General features: G+C 35.3%; 1 protein-coding gene across 2 annotated transcripts in view; it reads left to right on the top strand.

Annotated features, from left to right (window-relative positions):
* Positions 1-15,551, top strand: part of LOC106460459 (partitioning defective 6 homolog beta-like) — a 38,459-nt gene extending 22,908 nt beyond the window's left edge. Inside the window, exons 3-4 of one of the 2 annotated variants that reach the window (XR_002610783.1) lie at positions 12,104-12,888; positions 13,559-15,551. Coding sequence is in view for 1 of the 2 variants with exons in the window: in XM_013920153.2 (XP_013775607.1) it covers positions 12,104-12,768 (665 nt within the window). In the remaining variant the exon portion in view is untranslated. Of the gene's footprint in view, positions 1-12,103 lie in introns of both variants that reach the window. The other variant, XM_013920153.2, reaches the window with a different exon arrangement.
* Positions 15,552-15,776: the final 225 nt, after the last annotated feature.

The following is a 15,776-nucleotide window of genomic DNA, read 5'->3' on the forward strand; positions in this document are numbered from 1 at the left end:
AATTGAGTAATGTATAGTTCTAAAATTTGAATTATAATCTACAGTTTGATACCAAATTTATTGACAACAGTAGTTCAATAAAATTTTGAATGCGAGGCAACAAACAAGATGACGTGGCCTTTCACCTGTGACTTTCTAAATACATATCAAATGTTTTGTTATTTTCTCCATCTCTACAGGGTTGATTGATTTGTTTAATCTTGTAACAGTATATATATATATATATTTATTTATATTTATTGTCTTTTTTTGTTTTAATGACCTTTAAACCATATCTAATTAAATTCTGCCACAAGTTGTAAATCATGTGGTGCATACTCAGCTCATATTACCATAGCATAAAACTGGACTTTGCAAAGTACATGTCTTACTCTTTGTTAGTCTTAGTACTAGCATACCAGTATTTTGTAAAATACTGTGACATTTCTGTTACCTTATATTACATATATATGTATGTATGTGTATATATATATATATATTATTAGTATTTATAAATAAATTCATAAATTTCAGTAATTTTTTAAAACATGGTTCAGCAACTGCCTCTACTACTAACAATGTTAGGAAGTCTTTTTGTACTGATGTATCATACTTACTAAGCCTCATTGAATTTCAGATGTGAATGATGTAAAAAATGATAATATGTATAGGTTTTATATATGCATTTGGAAATAAAAGAATTACAAAATTTCCACTGTAATTTATTGGGCTTCCTAACAAAACTGTACTTAGGTCTTAAAAATCTCATCCTGATCAGCATATTGCCTTGACAGGATTACGTAATTCAGAATGAGTGCTTTCGATACAATATCTTACCTCCATTCACAAGTAGCTTTCTTGACTTGTACTGCCTTATAATTGGTGCAAGTTTTTGCTTGCCACTTGCCTTGTTACTCCCACTTATTACTGCATATTAATATGCAAATGATCATGCAGCAACCCTCCTAATGCAACTAGTGCCCTATCTAATCATGCACATGCTAATCACTTCTCAATTAGCAGTCCTACTGATTAGATGTTTTTAATTTTGTGAATTTCTCCTTTAGTTAATTTATTTTCTGTTTTCATTCTGTTTCTTGGAAAGTTATGATTTATTTATCTTCTCTCCTCTTTTAATTTTGGAGTTATGCACTTGTAGTTTTGGGTGGTCATGACTATGACTGCTCTTACTGCAGCAGCAGAATTCTAATGGGTCAACACCATGATTATCAGCCCATGAAGTGATGGCTCTGGTCTGTTGGAGATGCGCACATGTGGAGACAAGTTCTTGGTAGGGCAGCTCCTCTTCCTACCTCGAACCTTATGTACAATTCCAGATTCCACCAGGTGCTGGTTGAGGCTGAACTTCCATTTACGGTCTGTCATGCCTTAGCTACTTTACACCAGGGGTCCCATTATTTCTGTATTACGTTTTTGGGGAGACTCCTCCATGTTCCTACCCTTTACATTTTGGTGACACATTACTAAAGGGCAAATAGGTATACCTGTCTCTAAAGTGGTGCTGTATCCCATTGGGGTATTGTTTTTAATTCCTTATCACATGGTCTTCCTTTCGGGTGCTTCCTAAAGGGGTATCATCTTCTTACTGGACTTACACCAGTTCAATGTGCGATTCTAGATTTTTGTGAGGAGAGGTAAGGTATCATATTGGAATTTAACATTTTCCACCCATTTTCCCCCACTTCTAGTGTGAATTGGTGTAGTTAATTATAGCCACTCTCAAAGTGATTAACATGTGTATAATTATAGAAGGTACTATATACAATAGGGGTAGTGTTGCACTCCTATTGGTGGAGAGTTGCTGTATGATCACTTGCATGTTAGTGTGCAGTAATAAGTGGGAGTAACAAGGCTAGTGGTGAGCAAAAATTTGTGCTGATTGAGGGAAATACAAGTCTAGAAAGACATGTGAGAGGAGGTAATTATATATCGGAAATACAATTTCACTTTTGGAAAATGTTAACTTTTGATTGGTTATAAAGAGAAGTAGGTGTAGGTAAGCAACTACTTTCAAAAGAGGAAGAGGTGGGCAGAGCTACTGTGATGGGTTTCTTAGATATAATATCTCAGCAAATAGAAAAGATAGGTGGTTATAATTTTATATTCTAGCTTGTCAATATTGGAAAGTTGAGTTTCCAGTTCATTAAAACCTCTAGACTTTACATTTTATGATGTTCCCACAATACAATCTGAGCATGAGCACAAGATGATGTATCATGGGGCACACAAAAATTGTTATTTAGCTATTTTTATGTGCCTTCCATCTGGTAAGAGATCTGGATGAAACTTGAATTTGACTCAGGATGCAGGTGAGGGTTCATCCTCCCTCCTTTTGTTATCATAGTTTTTGTATGATATAAGTATTTGACCAAGATGGAATGTCCTAAAACCCTAGCTTCACTACACATTCTGATGATTCATCCACTTGGAGACGATAACCACCAGCATTGGAGTTTTCTGATATCCTTTGTTCCACATTTACAGTTAAAAAGAAAAGAAATGGGCAAACAAAGAGTATTCCCTGCATGAGACGAATATGATCTCCTACCAGGTGATGCTCCACTAGGCAACCCCTTGTCTCATGGAAGCTACATCCCATGGGCTTTCCCTTTCTGTTTCTATATCAGAAAGGAACTCTCCTCTGTAACTGATGAGGATTGACCCCACCACCATTTTCAGTGTGGTATTCTCGCTCTTAGTGGTGCAATGAGGTAAGTAGTATTTCTGAAGTTAACATTTACTTGACCTGAAAATGTATTTCAAATAGACGCTTACCTCTGCAGCACTCCCAACCCTTCCTCCCCAATTCTGGTGCATTTCATTTGCCTTGTCAAGAATGAGCCTACAGTCATGTGATTGTTTTTATGGGTATTACTACACATGGAGGTTGTGTTGCCCCCCATCAAAGTGGATTCCTGTATGTTGTGAGGTGACCTCCCAGGGAAGGTTCGTTATTTTCAATTACCTCCTCTGGGATCTGAACATCCACACACATGTTTGCCATGCGTGGCAACCTGTGGAGAGGATCCTGATGGTTGAGTGGCGTCCAGGGCACTGCAACATGCCACTTTGGCCTTAAATTCATTCCATTATGGATCCCCCAAATCCTTAAAATAAAATTGTAAAAAACAGCTAATTGTTAGCGACCATGCCTTGAAGTGTCTGATCATCAATCTTTGACTCATCTTGCTCCTGTACCTTGTGTTTTGATTTTGCATTACTCGCCTGAAAAACCTTTAGGACCAATGTCTCCCTTTTTTATTCATGTGAAGAGTTTTTTGACCTCAATGGATAACAGAGTTGACTAGTCAGTGTCTACTCCTATCTCTGTCCCCACCATTCCTTCCAGTGATTGCCTGGGTCCACCTCCTTCGACCCCAGGTTCCAGTGTTTGCTTGGGTCCATCCTGGGATGCAGAACGATTATTTGCTCACACCCTCAGTTGCTGGTGGAATATAAGTCTATTGACAGAGATCTGCCCACTCGACCAAGGGCAGGATCCATAGAGATTGAGAGACCTCCTTCTAGTGAAGAAAAACAGCGTGTTTGTAAACAGAAGGGTTCTCTGCCCAATTCTCTTCCACCTAAGTAAGAATGACCACTTTGATACAGTGGAACTGTCAAGGTTTTTGTTTTAATCTGGATGGCATTAAGGCCTTGATCAATTCCTATCATCCCATGTGTTTTTCTTTACAAGAGAAATTTCCGAAACCTGCCAATACAGTCACCTTTCAGCAGTTTTATTTATACCAGAATGACAGGTTGTGTGATGAATGATTGCATGGAGAGGTTACACTGCTGGTCAACCAGCATGTGCCCACTTTGTCAATGTCACTCGATACACCCTTGGAGGCCATAGCCATCCATGTTACCTTGGGTCCTATCATCACTCTTTGTTCTCTCTATCCATCTCCTGGAGAGACTTATGATTAATCACACCTTGGTGCTCTCATTGAACTGTTGCCATCTCCATTTTTAATCCTGGGAGACTTTAATGGATACAATCCCCTCTGGGGTGGTGCTGATATTGATGGGAGGGGTTGTTTCTCTATTCTGTACTGGTTCTTATACTTATTTTCATGTACCTAGTCAGTCTTTTACTGCCATTGATCTATCTATCTGCTCCCCTGCACCTTTCTCTTGCTTTTCTTTGAGGGATGACAGTGACCCACGGGGCAGTGATCATTTTCCTATTGTTTTGAGGGAGATTGGCTGTGGTCGATGCCACTCAACCTGATTGTCACAGTGGAAGTTGGACCAGACCAACTGGCTCTTTTTCACATCTCTCTCAGAACTTGATCCTGCTGTCATTAGTCTTCCATCTATTAATGTCTGTGTGGAGGCAGAAACTGATGGCTTCATTCAAGCAGCTGTTCAACCTATACCAAAACCTAAAACATTGATACGTTTCCCACGTTATCCTTGTCCGTGGTGGTCTCCATCTTTCCAGCAGACACGGAAGGCTCAGAAACTGATTGCTTCATTCAAGCAGCTGTTCAATCTATACCAAAACCTAAAACATCGATACGTTTCCCACATTATCCTTGTTCGTGGTGGTCTCCATCTTTCCAGCAGACACGGAAGGCTCAGAAATTGGCCTGGGATACTTTACACAAGTATTCCACTCTTTCTAACTGCATCACTTTCCAGCAGACCCGTGCCCATGCTCGACAGATCAGACATCAAAGCCAGAAGGGATCTTGGATTAAGTTCACAACTAGCATCTCTTTTTACCACCAGTCCCAAAGTCATATGGGACAAGATTCGGAAGGTCAGTGGGAGGTATTCTTCCCATCCCCATTCTATCTTGCTTTCCGATGGCCTGGAAGTTGCTGGTGTACAGAACATTGCCAATACTCTTGGCGAGAGCTTTTCTCATGCATCCAGCACTTCTGTTTCTTCTCCCACCTTCTTGGCCATCAATTCTCGGGCAGAGTTATCACCTTTTTCCTTTTGGACCAATCGTCTCTATGACTATAATTGACCCCTTACACTGATGGAACTCAAACTTGCCTTTCATCAGTCGGATCTGAAGATGTTCACTATGAGATGCTGCACCATCTCTTTCCTTCCTCTCTTGCTATTCTTCTGGTTGTTTTCAATTGGATCTGGCAGGAGAACATTTTTCTTGATGCTTGGCACCAGCCTATTGTCCTCCCTTTCTCTAAGCCTGGGAAGGATCCCAGGATTTGTTCTAATTATTGTCCAATTGTTTTGGCTAGCTGTCTCTATAAGGTCTTAGAGAGGAGGGTTAATACTCGTCTTGTTTTGTTCCTCAAATCAAAACTTCCTCTCGCCCACCCTGATTCGACTTGAAACCTTGATTAGGGAAGCCTTCCTCAAGAGAGAACATCTTATCTCCATGTTCTTTGACCTTCAGAAAGCTTACAACACCATATGGAGGTACAGCATTTTGTGGGACCTCCACTAATATTGCGTGGCCATTTACCCATTTTTATTCAGAACTTTTTACTGAACAGGAGATTACAAGTCTGTGTGGGTTTGATTCTTTCTCTTTATTTTACGTAAGAAGGAATTCCCTCAGGGCTGTGTCTAGAGTGTCACACTTTTCAGTATCAAGATTGATACTATCACTACACAACTTCCTCCTAATTTTTGCAAACGGGCTCTATGTTGACGACTTCCACATCTCGTATTAAGTTTTTTATCTGGTACTGACCCATCAATGTGTAGCCTTTGTGACACTCAAGTCAGAATAGCCCACATTTTACTGTTGTGCCATAGTTACAACCAAGAGTGATGGCACCATTTTCGACATATACTTTCTACGAGTTTACCCCTGATGTTAGATGGTGTCATTGGCGATGGTGACATTGTCCAACTTGATTGTATTTTTTAATTTTTACAAGCCATTAGCCTTTTTAATTCTATTTAAATTTTTTACTTGAATTTTTGACATTGTTTAGTTTCAACTCAATTTATTCTTACATTTTATAGCAATTTTTACTTTCACTGTTTTTACTGGTTGTTTGGTGCAGATAGCTTAGTTGCTTTGCACCAAAAAATGCCAAACAAACAATCAATCCTATTGGCAAAGGGCTACAGCCTTATGATGATTATGTTATAGACTGGGGTAATACATATAAACACGTGTAGAAGTGGAAGTTTGTGGCATGCTACAGCCTTATGATGATTATGTCATAGATTGGGGTAATACATATAGACACATGTAGAAGTGGAAGTTTGTGGCATGCATGGGAAATTACACAGTTGTGCATGAGGTAATAGCTCTTAGTTGTACAGAAAGGTATCTATCTGAAATACAATTTTCAGGTAAGGAAAATATCAACATTCAAAGACCTCTTGTCACAAGTTTTTGTCTTTCATTATTGTTGTGGTAAGGACCATGACAGTACCATCTGTACTTCAAGTTTTGCTGTGTTAACTGTTATGGCAAACACTCCTCCTACTCTTGATTCCATTGTAAGTAGAAAGATGGGAGAGAATTGCAGCATCTTAGGATGTTGATTAACATCATTTACAGTAAGTCATATAAATTGGTCTCACAGTTTGAAGCAGTTATGCTTCTGCCATATTTTCCACCAATTCAGTAGTGGTATAGACTTCTATATCTGTATCATCTTCATGGTCTTTTTGATTTTATGAACTTTCCAGTATAGATACATCATTGCCTTATGAAGTTAAAAAAAAACAATAACAAAATAGCTATTTAAGAATATACTGTAATGTAATGAAGTAGTAACTCACACCTGTAGTCTAGTCTCAACGTTTCTATTTGGAGTTACGATATACAATTATTGATCCTTTGCTTCCATCATCATGGGGTGAGTCCATGAAATCTGATCCAATCAGATGTTAATTTTGCAATGAGTCAGGTAATCATATAGCATTTTCATTAAAGGATTATTTCATAATATTACACAGACATGATACTATTTGCACATGCATTGCATATAATAAGCATTCTATCAGCTAGCCCACTGGTGCTTTATACTTGTTAAACATAGTAGTATTTTCCTCAGTATTAAAAGAAGATCTGGTAGTCATAACAGTTGTTTACAGTACTGTGCATAAGTGTTAGGACAAAGTCAAAAAATTAGATTTCAGGCTACTTTCAAAGAACAATGGAACGTAAATCACAGGTGAAACATAAAATTTTTTATTAATCTTTGTATTTAGTACAACAGATCATCAGTGTAAGTCCTAGAGTTCAGCAAATAGTTAATGTTTTGTGTGTCCCCCTTTTGCTTTAATAACTGCAGACAGTCTTTTAGGCATTTTTGCAGCATATTTAATCAAATTGTCCTTTGGGATATTACTCCAAATGTCTCTAATACACTCCCATAAAATTTCTTTCAAAGTAACTTTTGATTTCTCAAGTTTTTGATCTATCAAGTCCCAGATCTGCTCATTTGGTTTGAGATCGTGGCTCTGTGGGGGCCTTTGCATCATTTGAATGACTCCAGCACCTTCTTTCTTAGCTAAATAATTTCTGCATAGGTTGGATAAGTGTTTGGGGTCGTTATCTTCTTGATAATAGAATCCTTTACCAATAATATGTAAACCACTGGGTATACCGTGACAGATCAGTATCTGATGTTACTTGCACTGGTCCATTATTCCATCTATTTTGTACATATCTCCTGTCGTCTCAGCAGAAAAATACTCCAAAACCATCACACTGCCACCCCCATGCTTTATGGTAAGTGCTATATGTTGAGGTAAGTATCTTTCACCTTTCTTCCACCACACATACAACCTACGCTTTGAACAAATATTTCGAACTTGGACTCATCCATCCATAACACCCTTTTCCAATCATCAACAGTCCAATTTTTGTACTTTTTAGCAAATTTAAGTCTCTACAATATTTGGAGATCAACGTAAAGGTTTTTTAACTGCTACACAACCAAATATTCCATTCTTGTTGAGTCTTTTTGATACTGTAGATCTGGACACTTTTCTATCATTTGGTACATGGTCATTTATCTCATGCGTGAGATCAGTGACAGTCTTCCTTCTGTCCCGAAAGCTGCATAAACAAAGATACTTAACATCAGTATCATTGAGTCTAGGTGTTCTGCCTTTTCCTTTCCTGTTTTCAAATTTTCCTGTCTCGGTATCACGACCTAGAATGTACTTGACAGAGTTTGGGGAGAATTCCAAGTCTGCAGCAATTTGTCAGAGAGCCCAACCAGCATCACATAAAGTTTTTATGCAAACTCTTTGCTCTACTGACAATTCTTTGTGCTATTTGGGCCGTGGCATGACAACAGAACTTAATATACAGTATCAAACACTGTTTTTATCAAGATTTATTTGTGGAGTGCAATTGAACTGATTTGTTCTAGCATATACCAAACCATATGCTAGCTTCTTTATATTTAGTTAAGACAGTGCATGGAGTACTATGACAGTTATTTCAGACTCTAAATTTGATCAGTATGTTCATTCAAGCAGAACCATTATGACATGCCCTTGGTACAAGTATATGGGAATTCTAAAGAATATGTATTCTCACTCTGGCTCATTCAGTTGTCAACAGGGATCAGTGAAGCTTTACCATAGTGTTGAAATTTACATTCTGTAATAGCATGGAAGAATTAGCCCCATAAAATGGAAAGAATGTCAAAATATTTTCTTGTGCTTACAAATTGTTATTTATTAATTTACTACTAGTTTCCCTAAACATCACGCCCATTCTTTGTTTTGCCACTGGTAATCATAGTAGCAACAATAAGCACAATCAAAACAACAGTCTCAACAGAGGATCAAGGGTCTCACTTTATCATATGGCACATTCCCTTTAAGCGTCTGCAATGAACATTCACTTATGCAGAACTATTACCTCCACCTTCCAATTAAAAAAGTTGTGATATTTCAAAAAACATTAATGAAGTTACTATTTAATACTATACTGTAATGTAATAAGGTAGTTGCTCACACTGCAGCAAATTTTTATTATGTATGGCCACATCTATTATCCAATCTAAAGAGATCCAATATTTAAACAAAACTAATGTATGTCCCATCCATATCTTAGATATTCAGAAAAGATTGGCCCATTTCTTACTATTTTCTTTCTCTATCCACTTTTTCTGGGTTCCTGGCCATGTTATTATCCAAGGAAAAAAGCTTGCACTGGTAACATAATTGTTTGTCTATTGTACATATAGAATTTGAACCAATCATTGAGTCAAGGACTTAAAGACCATTAAATCATCATCCAAAAAAACGTCATTGGCAAGATCCCGTTGAAGGTTGTAACTGTAATATGTTTCTATCAGATTTAACTGCTGCTATTGTTATCATAGATAATTATAATGGTGAAAGAAAAACATTTTCTAATGATATTCTTGTATACAGCCGAGGCAACAGAAACTGAAATTGAAAGGTAGATGCAGCCATCACTTAGCATGGTGAGCCAATAATGTACTAACACAAGAATGATTATCAACCCTACCACAACTATGCTCTTCACACTCAACAACATGCATGCTGATAAGCACAAACCATCACCATCCTTTGCAGGCATTGTTTTTCTCCTGGAAGAAACACTAAGTGTCTGGGAATAACCATTGGAAAACAACTAAGCTTTACCATTCATATGAATGCAATGATAATCAGGGCTGCCAAAGGCATTGATAAACTGAAATTTCCAGCAGGAAACGGAGCTCTACCAAAGACATGTCCACTTTATTCTGGAATACACAATACCAATGATTAGTATGAGTGTTCCATAAGTAGATAAGATTGGAAAACTACAAAACTCATATTTAAGGCTGGTCACAAGGTGTACTTTAGTCCTCTTACACCTTACAAGCATCAGCAGCATCACAGAGCACCTACAGTACTTAGAAACCAAATTCTTGACTAGGGTCTTGCAGTATAAAGACTGCATTCCATTATCAAGACATTGCCCTTTTCAACTGGAACATTTCAAAGCTAAAAAACACCTCAGGTGAACAGTTGTCTCAGGACAGATGCTATAAATCTACTCACTTAGATAATTGGTCAACACTAGATCACAAACACTCCCATAATAAATATACATCTGGCACCACTGGGATCTGTGGAAGTCAGTGTAGACAGAAAATATAGATATTGGACAAAGGATGAAGCAGAAGAAGTCCATGAGTACCTAACTGAAGACCATGGTGGACAGTCATCTGGCAAAATAGCCACAGATGATTCCTACACCAGCAAGAACTGGTTGAGTATTGAAGCTTCTCACAGGAAATACAAGGATGAAGCTAGAAACCAGAAAACAAGCTTTTCTATGGACGAATGAAAGCAGTGATCTACACATAGATGGCAGTACTGCATAAAACTCAGAGTTTTCATTGATGGCTTAAAGCAAAGCAACTTCATGGTGAAACCATCACCTAGACAAAAGTGCCATGCTGAAGTAAAAGCTAAATGAAAATGTTAACAATTTTGCAAGAGAAGCTTTTATATCAAATCTGGCACAATTCTACTGGCATGCTGTCAATCTCCAGTAAAGTAGTAAGTAGAAAATGGCATACATGGAAGGTTTTCATTAACATTCAGAGGAAATGAGACTGGTGACAAATGGTGGAGCTAGGAAAAGCAAAAGATAAGGAATTAGTTGGACAATTTATAGTCAGAATCCCACTGGTAACTCTCTTCTATCTCCTGTGAGGCACCCATTCACCAACAAGACACTTGGGATTTTCACCTAGTACAAGGCCATCTAGTTTGCACATGAATCAGAGAGAGTAAGCTGTTCCTGTAAGGCTTTGCACTGGTTACAATTTCCTAACACATCACTTTCTTTTGAAACTGAATGACCCATGAGTGTGTGAGCAGTATGTTATTAAAGTCAGGGTTGCTCTCCTATTACTTTCATGCTATCACTTTAACATTTAGTAACTGCATTAATTTAAACATATTTTAACTCGTGGTGAATCTGATATACTCTTGCTTGCAACAAGAGCAAGTTTAAGGATAAGTCATATTTCATGTTTTCGTTTGTAATACATTGTCTTGCATCTAAAAAAAATACTGCAAGTGACAACATCCTTGTTTAAAGATACATCTTAATTGTATGTGTGAGTACACTATGAACAAGTGTGCACAACTGGTTTTTAACATACAAAACTTGTATAAACATAAGGCACAGCCCGACTAATCCTAATTTTGTTATAAGTAGAAGGATTAGAGAGAAATGAATCATAGTTGAATAACATCACTTAAAGTAGGATACATAAACTAGTCTCCCAGTTGAAGCAATTTATTGAAAACTTGTGAGTTTCTTAAATTGGTGGTTATGAAGTTTTGTTTGTTCAGATAGTCTGAGATATCTATTAAATAGGCAGGAAAGCTGTTTTTTGTATAAGAATTTCTTGATGTTATCAAATTATTTGTGTAAGAATTCACAAGTGCTTCATACATTATGTGCATGTTGAAGTAAGATCTTAATTATGTTTTCCTAGATCAGTATAGTTATGTTGCTTGTAAGGTTGAAATGCAAGCCAATAAATGTTCTGTTATGGTAAAACTTTACACTTGAAGTTATTATAATAATTATGATTTAATATTCTTAAAAAAAAATACAAAGTTTATGATCTTGCTAGTATCATACATTGGATTGAATAATTTGTATTCATTATGTAAATAGTTTGGAATTGATGGACATGGCCAGAATCCGTTTAGTAAAAGTAATACTTCATACCAATTATAGTGTACTGGTTGAAAATATGGTAGTCACACATCTAACCATTGTTTTTCATTAAAGCAAAGAATCTAGAGCCCATCAATATGACCATAGGGATTATTGTCAAACAAAACGAGATTCTTTGGTAAAAAAATTCATTAATTTCCTAAACACATATTTTGGAATTCTTAATAGATGGTAGTTTTACAAGCAAAAGACAAATCCATTATTAAACATTAGCAATATGTAGATACACATATTTCTTATGAATTGAAAAATAAGTAGCTTAATTGTTGTGTGAATCTATCTTGTAGGTTGAACAGATCATGCAGAATTTGTTTCTTATTTTATTTTAATGTTTCTTCATACATACACTGTTTAAGACTGTGGTACATGTAGGTAGATTTTCTAAAGTGATTATTTTTTCTTTTTTTTTTTAAACAGGAGATACCTTGGAACGTTTGAATGGTTATGGTATGTCTAACAAGAAGAAGAACTTCCTTAGTCAGTATTTACTTCCCTCTACACCTAGGTCTCGCTCCCAAATATCCATCAGTCTTCCAGAGGACTTTCGCCAAGTTTCTTCTATTATTGATGTTGATGTAGTGCCTGAAACCTGTCGTAGAGTTCGGCTGGTTAAACATGGTTCTGACAGACCTTTAGGATTCTACATTCGTGATGGAACTAGTGTGCATGTTACTTCTTATGGCCTAGAAAAAGTCCCAGGGATTTTCATCTCCCGTTTGGTTCCTGGTGGTCTGGCAGAAAGTACAGGGCTTTTAGCTGTGAATGATGAAGTGTTGGAAGTGAATGGAATTGAAGTGGCAGGAAAAACTTTAGATCAAGTTACAGATATGATGGTAGCTAACTCTTCCAATCTAATAATTACCATCAGACCCACCAGTCAAACTGGTAATCCCATCTCTTCACGTAGTGCTTTTGATCGATTATCTCATCAATCACAGGGCTCTCAACCCTCCAACAACTACCAAATAAGTGATGATGAGCAAGGTGAAGAAGATGAGATTAGAGATCATACAGGTTGCAAGTTCCCTGAAGAAATGATTAATAATAAAAACATGAGTGATGACACCATCATAACTTTGTAGAGTTAAAAAGACTAAAAAAACAGAATTACAAGAAGTATGACCAAAACAGTGTACAGTGTTCCATGCATTCAGACTTTTTACTTGTGTGATAAGCCATACTGTTTGTATACAATTTATCGTGTAAGTCTTGTTAGACAAGATCCATTAGGTAATTTGTATAAATTTTTAAAATTGAACTATTTGGGTATGTTCTTTGTTTTTGTTTTCTTTTAATAGTAGCTTTCATGTGTATTTTAAGTTTTCTTGATTCATCAATATATAACTATGTTTTCATTTCAAGGATGTACATAAAATTGGTTGACACAGATTTATATACTAAATAATATTCCTAAGAAAAACATCGTGGGATTTAAAGAATAAATTTTGTTTTAAGATTTTTTAACAAAGTAGTGTTTAATTTTTACATTGTGTTTTAACTTGACTTACAGTATAGTCTGGTGTTTTTTGACATTCAGTGAATTTGCCACTGTTAGTTTACCAGGGCTTTGTTTTTCTTGTGGTTTTCATTCCTTAACAACTAATTTTCCCGAAAAAAATAATAATGTAAAACTTTTTTGACTGACTCTTTAAAAGAACTACTCTTAATAAAATCCCAAAATAATCAGCTGAAACAAGGTAGCTTAATGGTGATGTTAACCGACAATATTAAACATGATAATACAGTTTAGAGAAGAATACAGTGGTCATTTGACATGAGTTACTTATTTGTATGCTGCATAAGTGTAAGATGGTATCAGAATGTTACATTCCAAAGGAAATTAACTTTGCTTGATGAATTTCATCTTTTCAGTTGGCTTTCCCAATCAAGAATGCATGGTCCATCCATATTCTTTTAGTTATGACCAGTGAAAGTGAGCATATTGCATGGATTAAATGAAAAAACAACTCTTGAAGAAATGCAACTTTTTATGGGGGAATGTAATTTTCCTGACAGTTTCCTTTGAGTGAATGTTATTTTATTTCATTATTTCTATCCCTGGTAAGCACAAGAGTGCATTTTTTTTTATGGTGACATATAAAAAATAGCAGCTTTTTTGATACTTTTAATTCTCTTTCTTATCTACTTATCCAGTTTTATTAGATTTAAGAATGTGTACAAAAACCACAATAGCAAAGATCTAGTTGTAAAAATGTTTTTACACTTCCATGTGGTAAACTGAAACAGTTGTTAATTTATATATGTTCTACCCATAACCTTACATGCATGTAACACTGAACATACAGTAAGTTATGTTTACTTTGCAACTCATAATTTCTATAGTTATATATCTTCAGTGAGATAATTTACAATCTACTTGGTAGTGTACAAGATATTTTAATCAGGTTTTAATTCAGTTGTGTTGTTATGTAGCTTTATCTGGCTTATTTGAAGATTTATTTACATTTGTAATAGAATATTTACATGAAATTGAAAAAAAAACTAACTAGAAATTATGAGTTTTTCAGAATGCTTTGATTTATAAATTTATTACATTGTTTTCATTTGTCTAAAGTAAAAGTCCAATGTTACAAGTATGAGCAATAAAACTCAGTCATAGCAATATTAATGTTGTATGTATGTCAAGTAATTTTGGTATGGTAGTTGTAAATTTGTTTTATCATTCAGTATTTTCAACATAAAAGTACATTTTTTAAGTGTTTAATTGCTTGTATTTTTGGATAGTTGTATAAGAATCTGATGTATAGTATGTTGTTTGGCAAATATTGGTTATTTTAGTGGTAGGTAGTTTTGGTGACTGATCACTGAACATCTTTAACATTAACTAATTAATGTATACTTTTATAGCAAATGCACTTTAGTAATGTTTACTATCTTAGTTGAGTTGGTACAGTGTTGTGAATATGAATATGTATTTTTGAACAGAATATTTATCATTGCAGTTGAGGTAATCGAATATCTGGAATTTAGTGAACCAGTAAATTATGGCATAGTTTTAAAGTGATTTCCAGTCATATAGTTTACAAAACACATATTCATTGAAATTTATATGAACTTTTGTCATGAATGTTTGCATTGCTTTTATTTTGCTTCCTAATAGTGTGTGTGTTATGAATATGAGAACTGCTTTGTTTCCTAATGCATTGTGTTACCAGTGAATGACCTGTTTTATAATTTCAACGTTAGGTAAGATGGTATATTGTTTTACCCCTGAAACTGTTTTCAAAAGGTAGTCACTTGTGAAATTAATAATCACTGGCCATCTGTGTATGTGTGTCATCCACTTGGTCTTTCACTTTGACCTATCATTGGTTTTCTGCCCTGCACACTATAATTTATCTTGATTTGAGACTTTCTTCATCTACACAATTACTAGTTCAGTATAGTATTTCTGATACAGAAATCATAAGACAGTTTTCGTAAATATAAATGTTTTCATGCGTGAAGGTAATAAAATATTTGAGTGTATACAAAATATTTTCATTAATACTTTAGTAAACAGTGAGAGTATTTACATACTAAAAATTCAAACATTCTATTGTATAGATTTCAATATTACTATTGCTTACATATTCTACAGCTATGAGTACATGTTTGTGTTAAGGTATAATAGCTAAAAGTAATGTTAATTTATTGGAATATTCACTGTTTTTATACAGAATGCAGCAATAAAACAATAGTTACATGAGAGTACTAATAGTTAACGTTTCTATCAACCTATTTTTTTAATATTGTTATTTTTTTTGTGTGAAATGAGTTGGTAGTGTTGTGTGAATCATCATATTAGTTGTTATCTGTTTACCAAAGTTTCATTTTTATACCAATTTTTAATAAATACATGTTTTAAAACCTTAAGTGCATTTTATTCTGAATACATTAGAAAAGTGCAAGCTGAAATTTTATTAAACATATTACATATAGATGGTACATAAAAAGTGACAAGTACCACTGTGTAAATTTGAAAATGAGTTCTGCAATATACATGTAATATTCAACCACTTACATTGTCTGATAATGAGTAAAACACATAATGACATACCTGCTAATGAATGGGAAAAGTTCTTTTGTT

This window comes from Limulus polyphemus, unplaced genomic scaffold (genome assembly GCF_000517525.1).
Source record: "Limulus polyphemus unplaced genomic scaffold, Limulus_polyphemus-2.1.2 Scaffold774, whole genome shotgun sequence".
Classification (NCBI taxonomy): domain Eukaryota; kingdom Metazoa; phylum Arthropoda; class Merostomata; order Xiphosura; family Limulidae; genus Limulus; species Limulus polyphemus.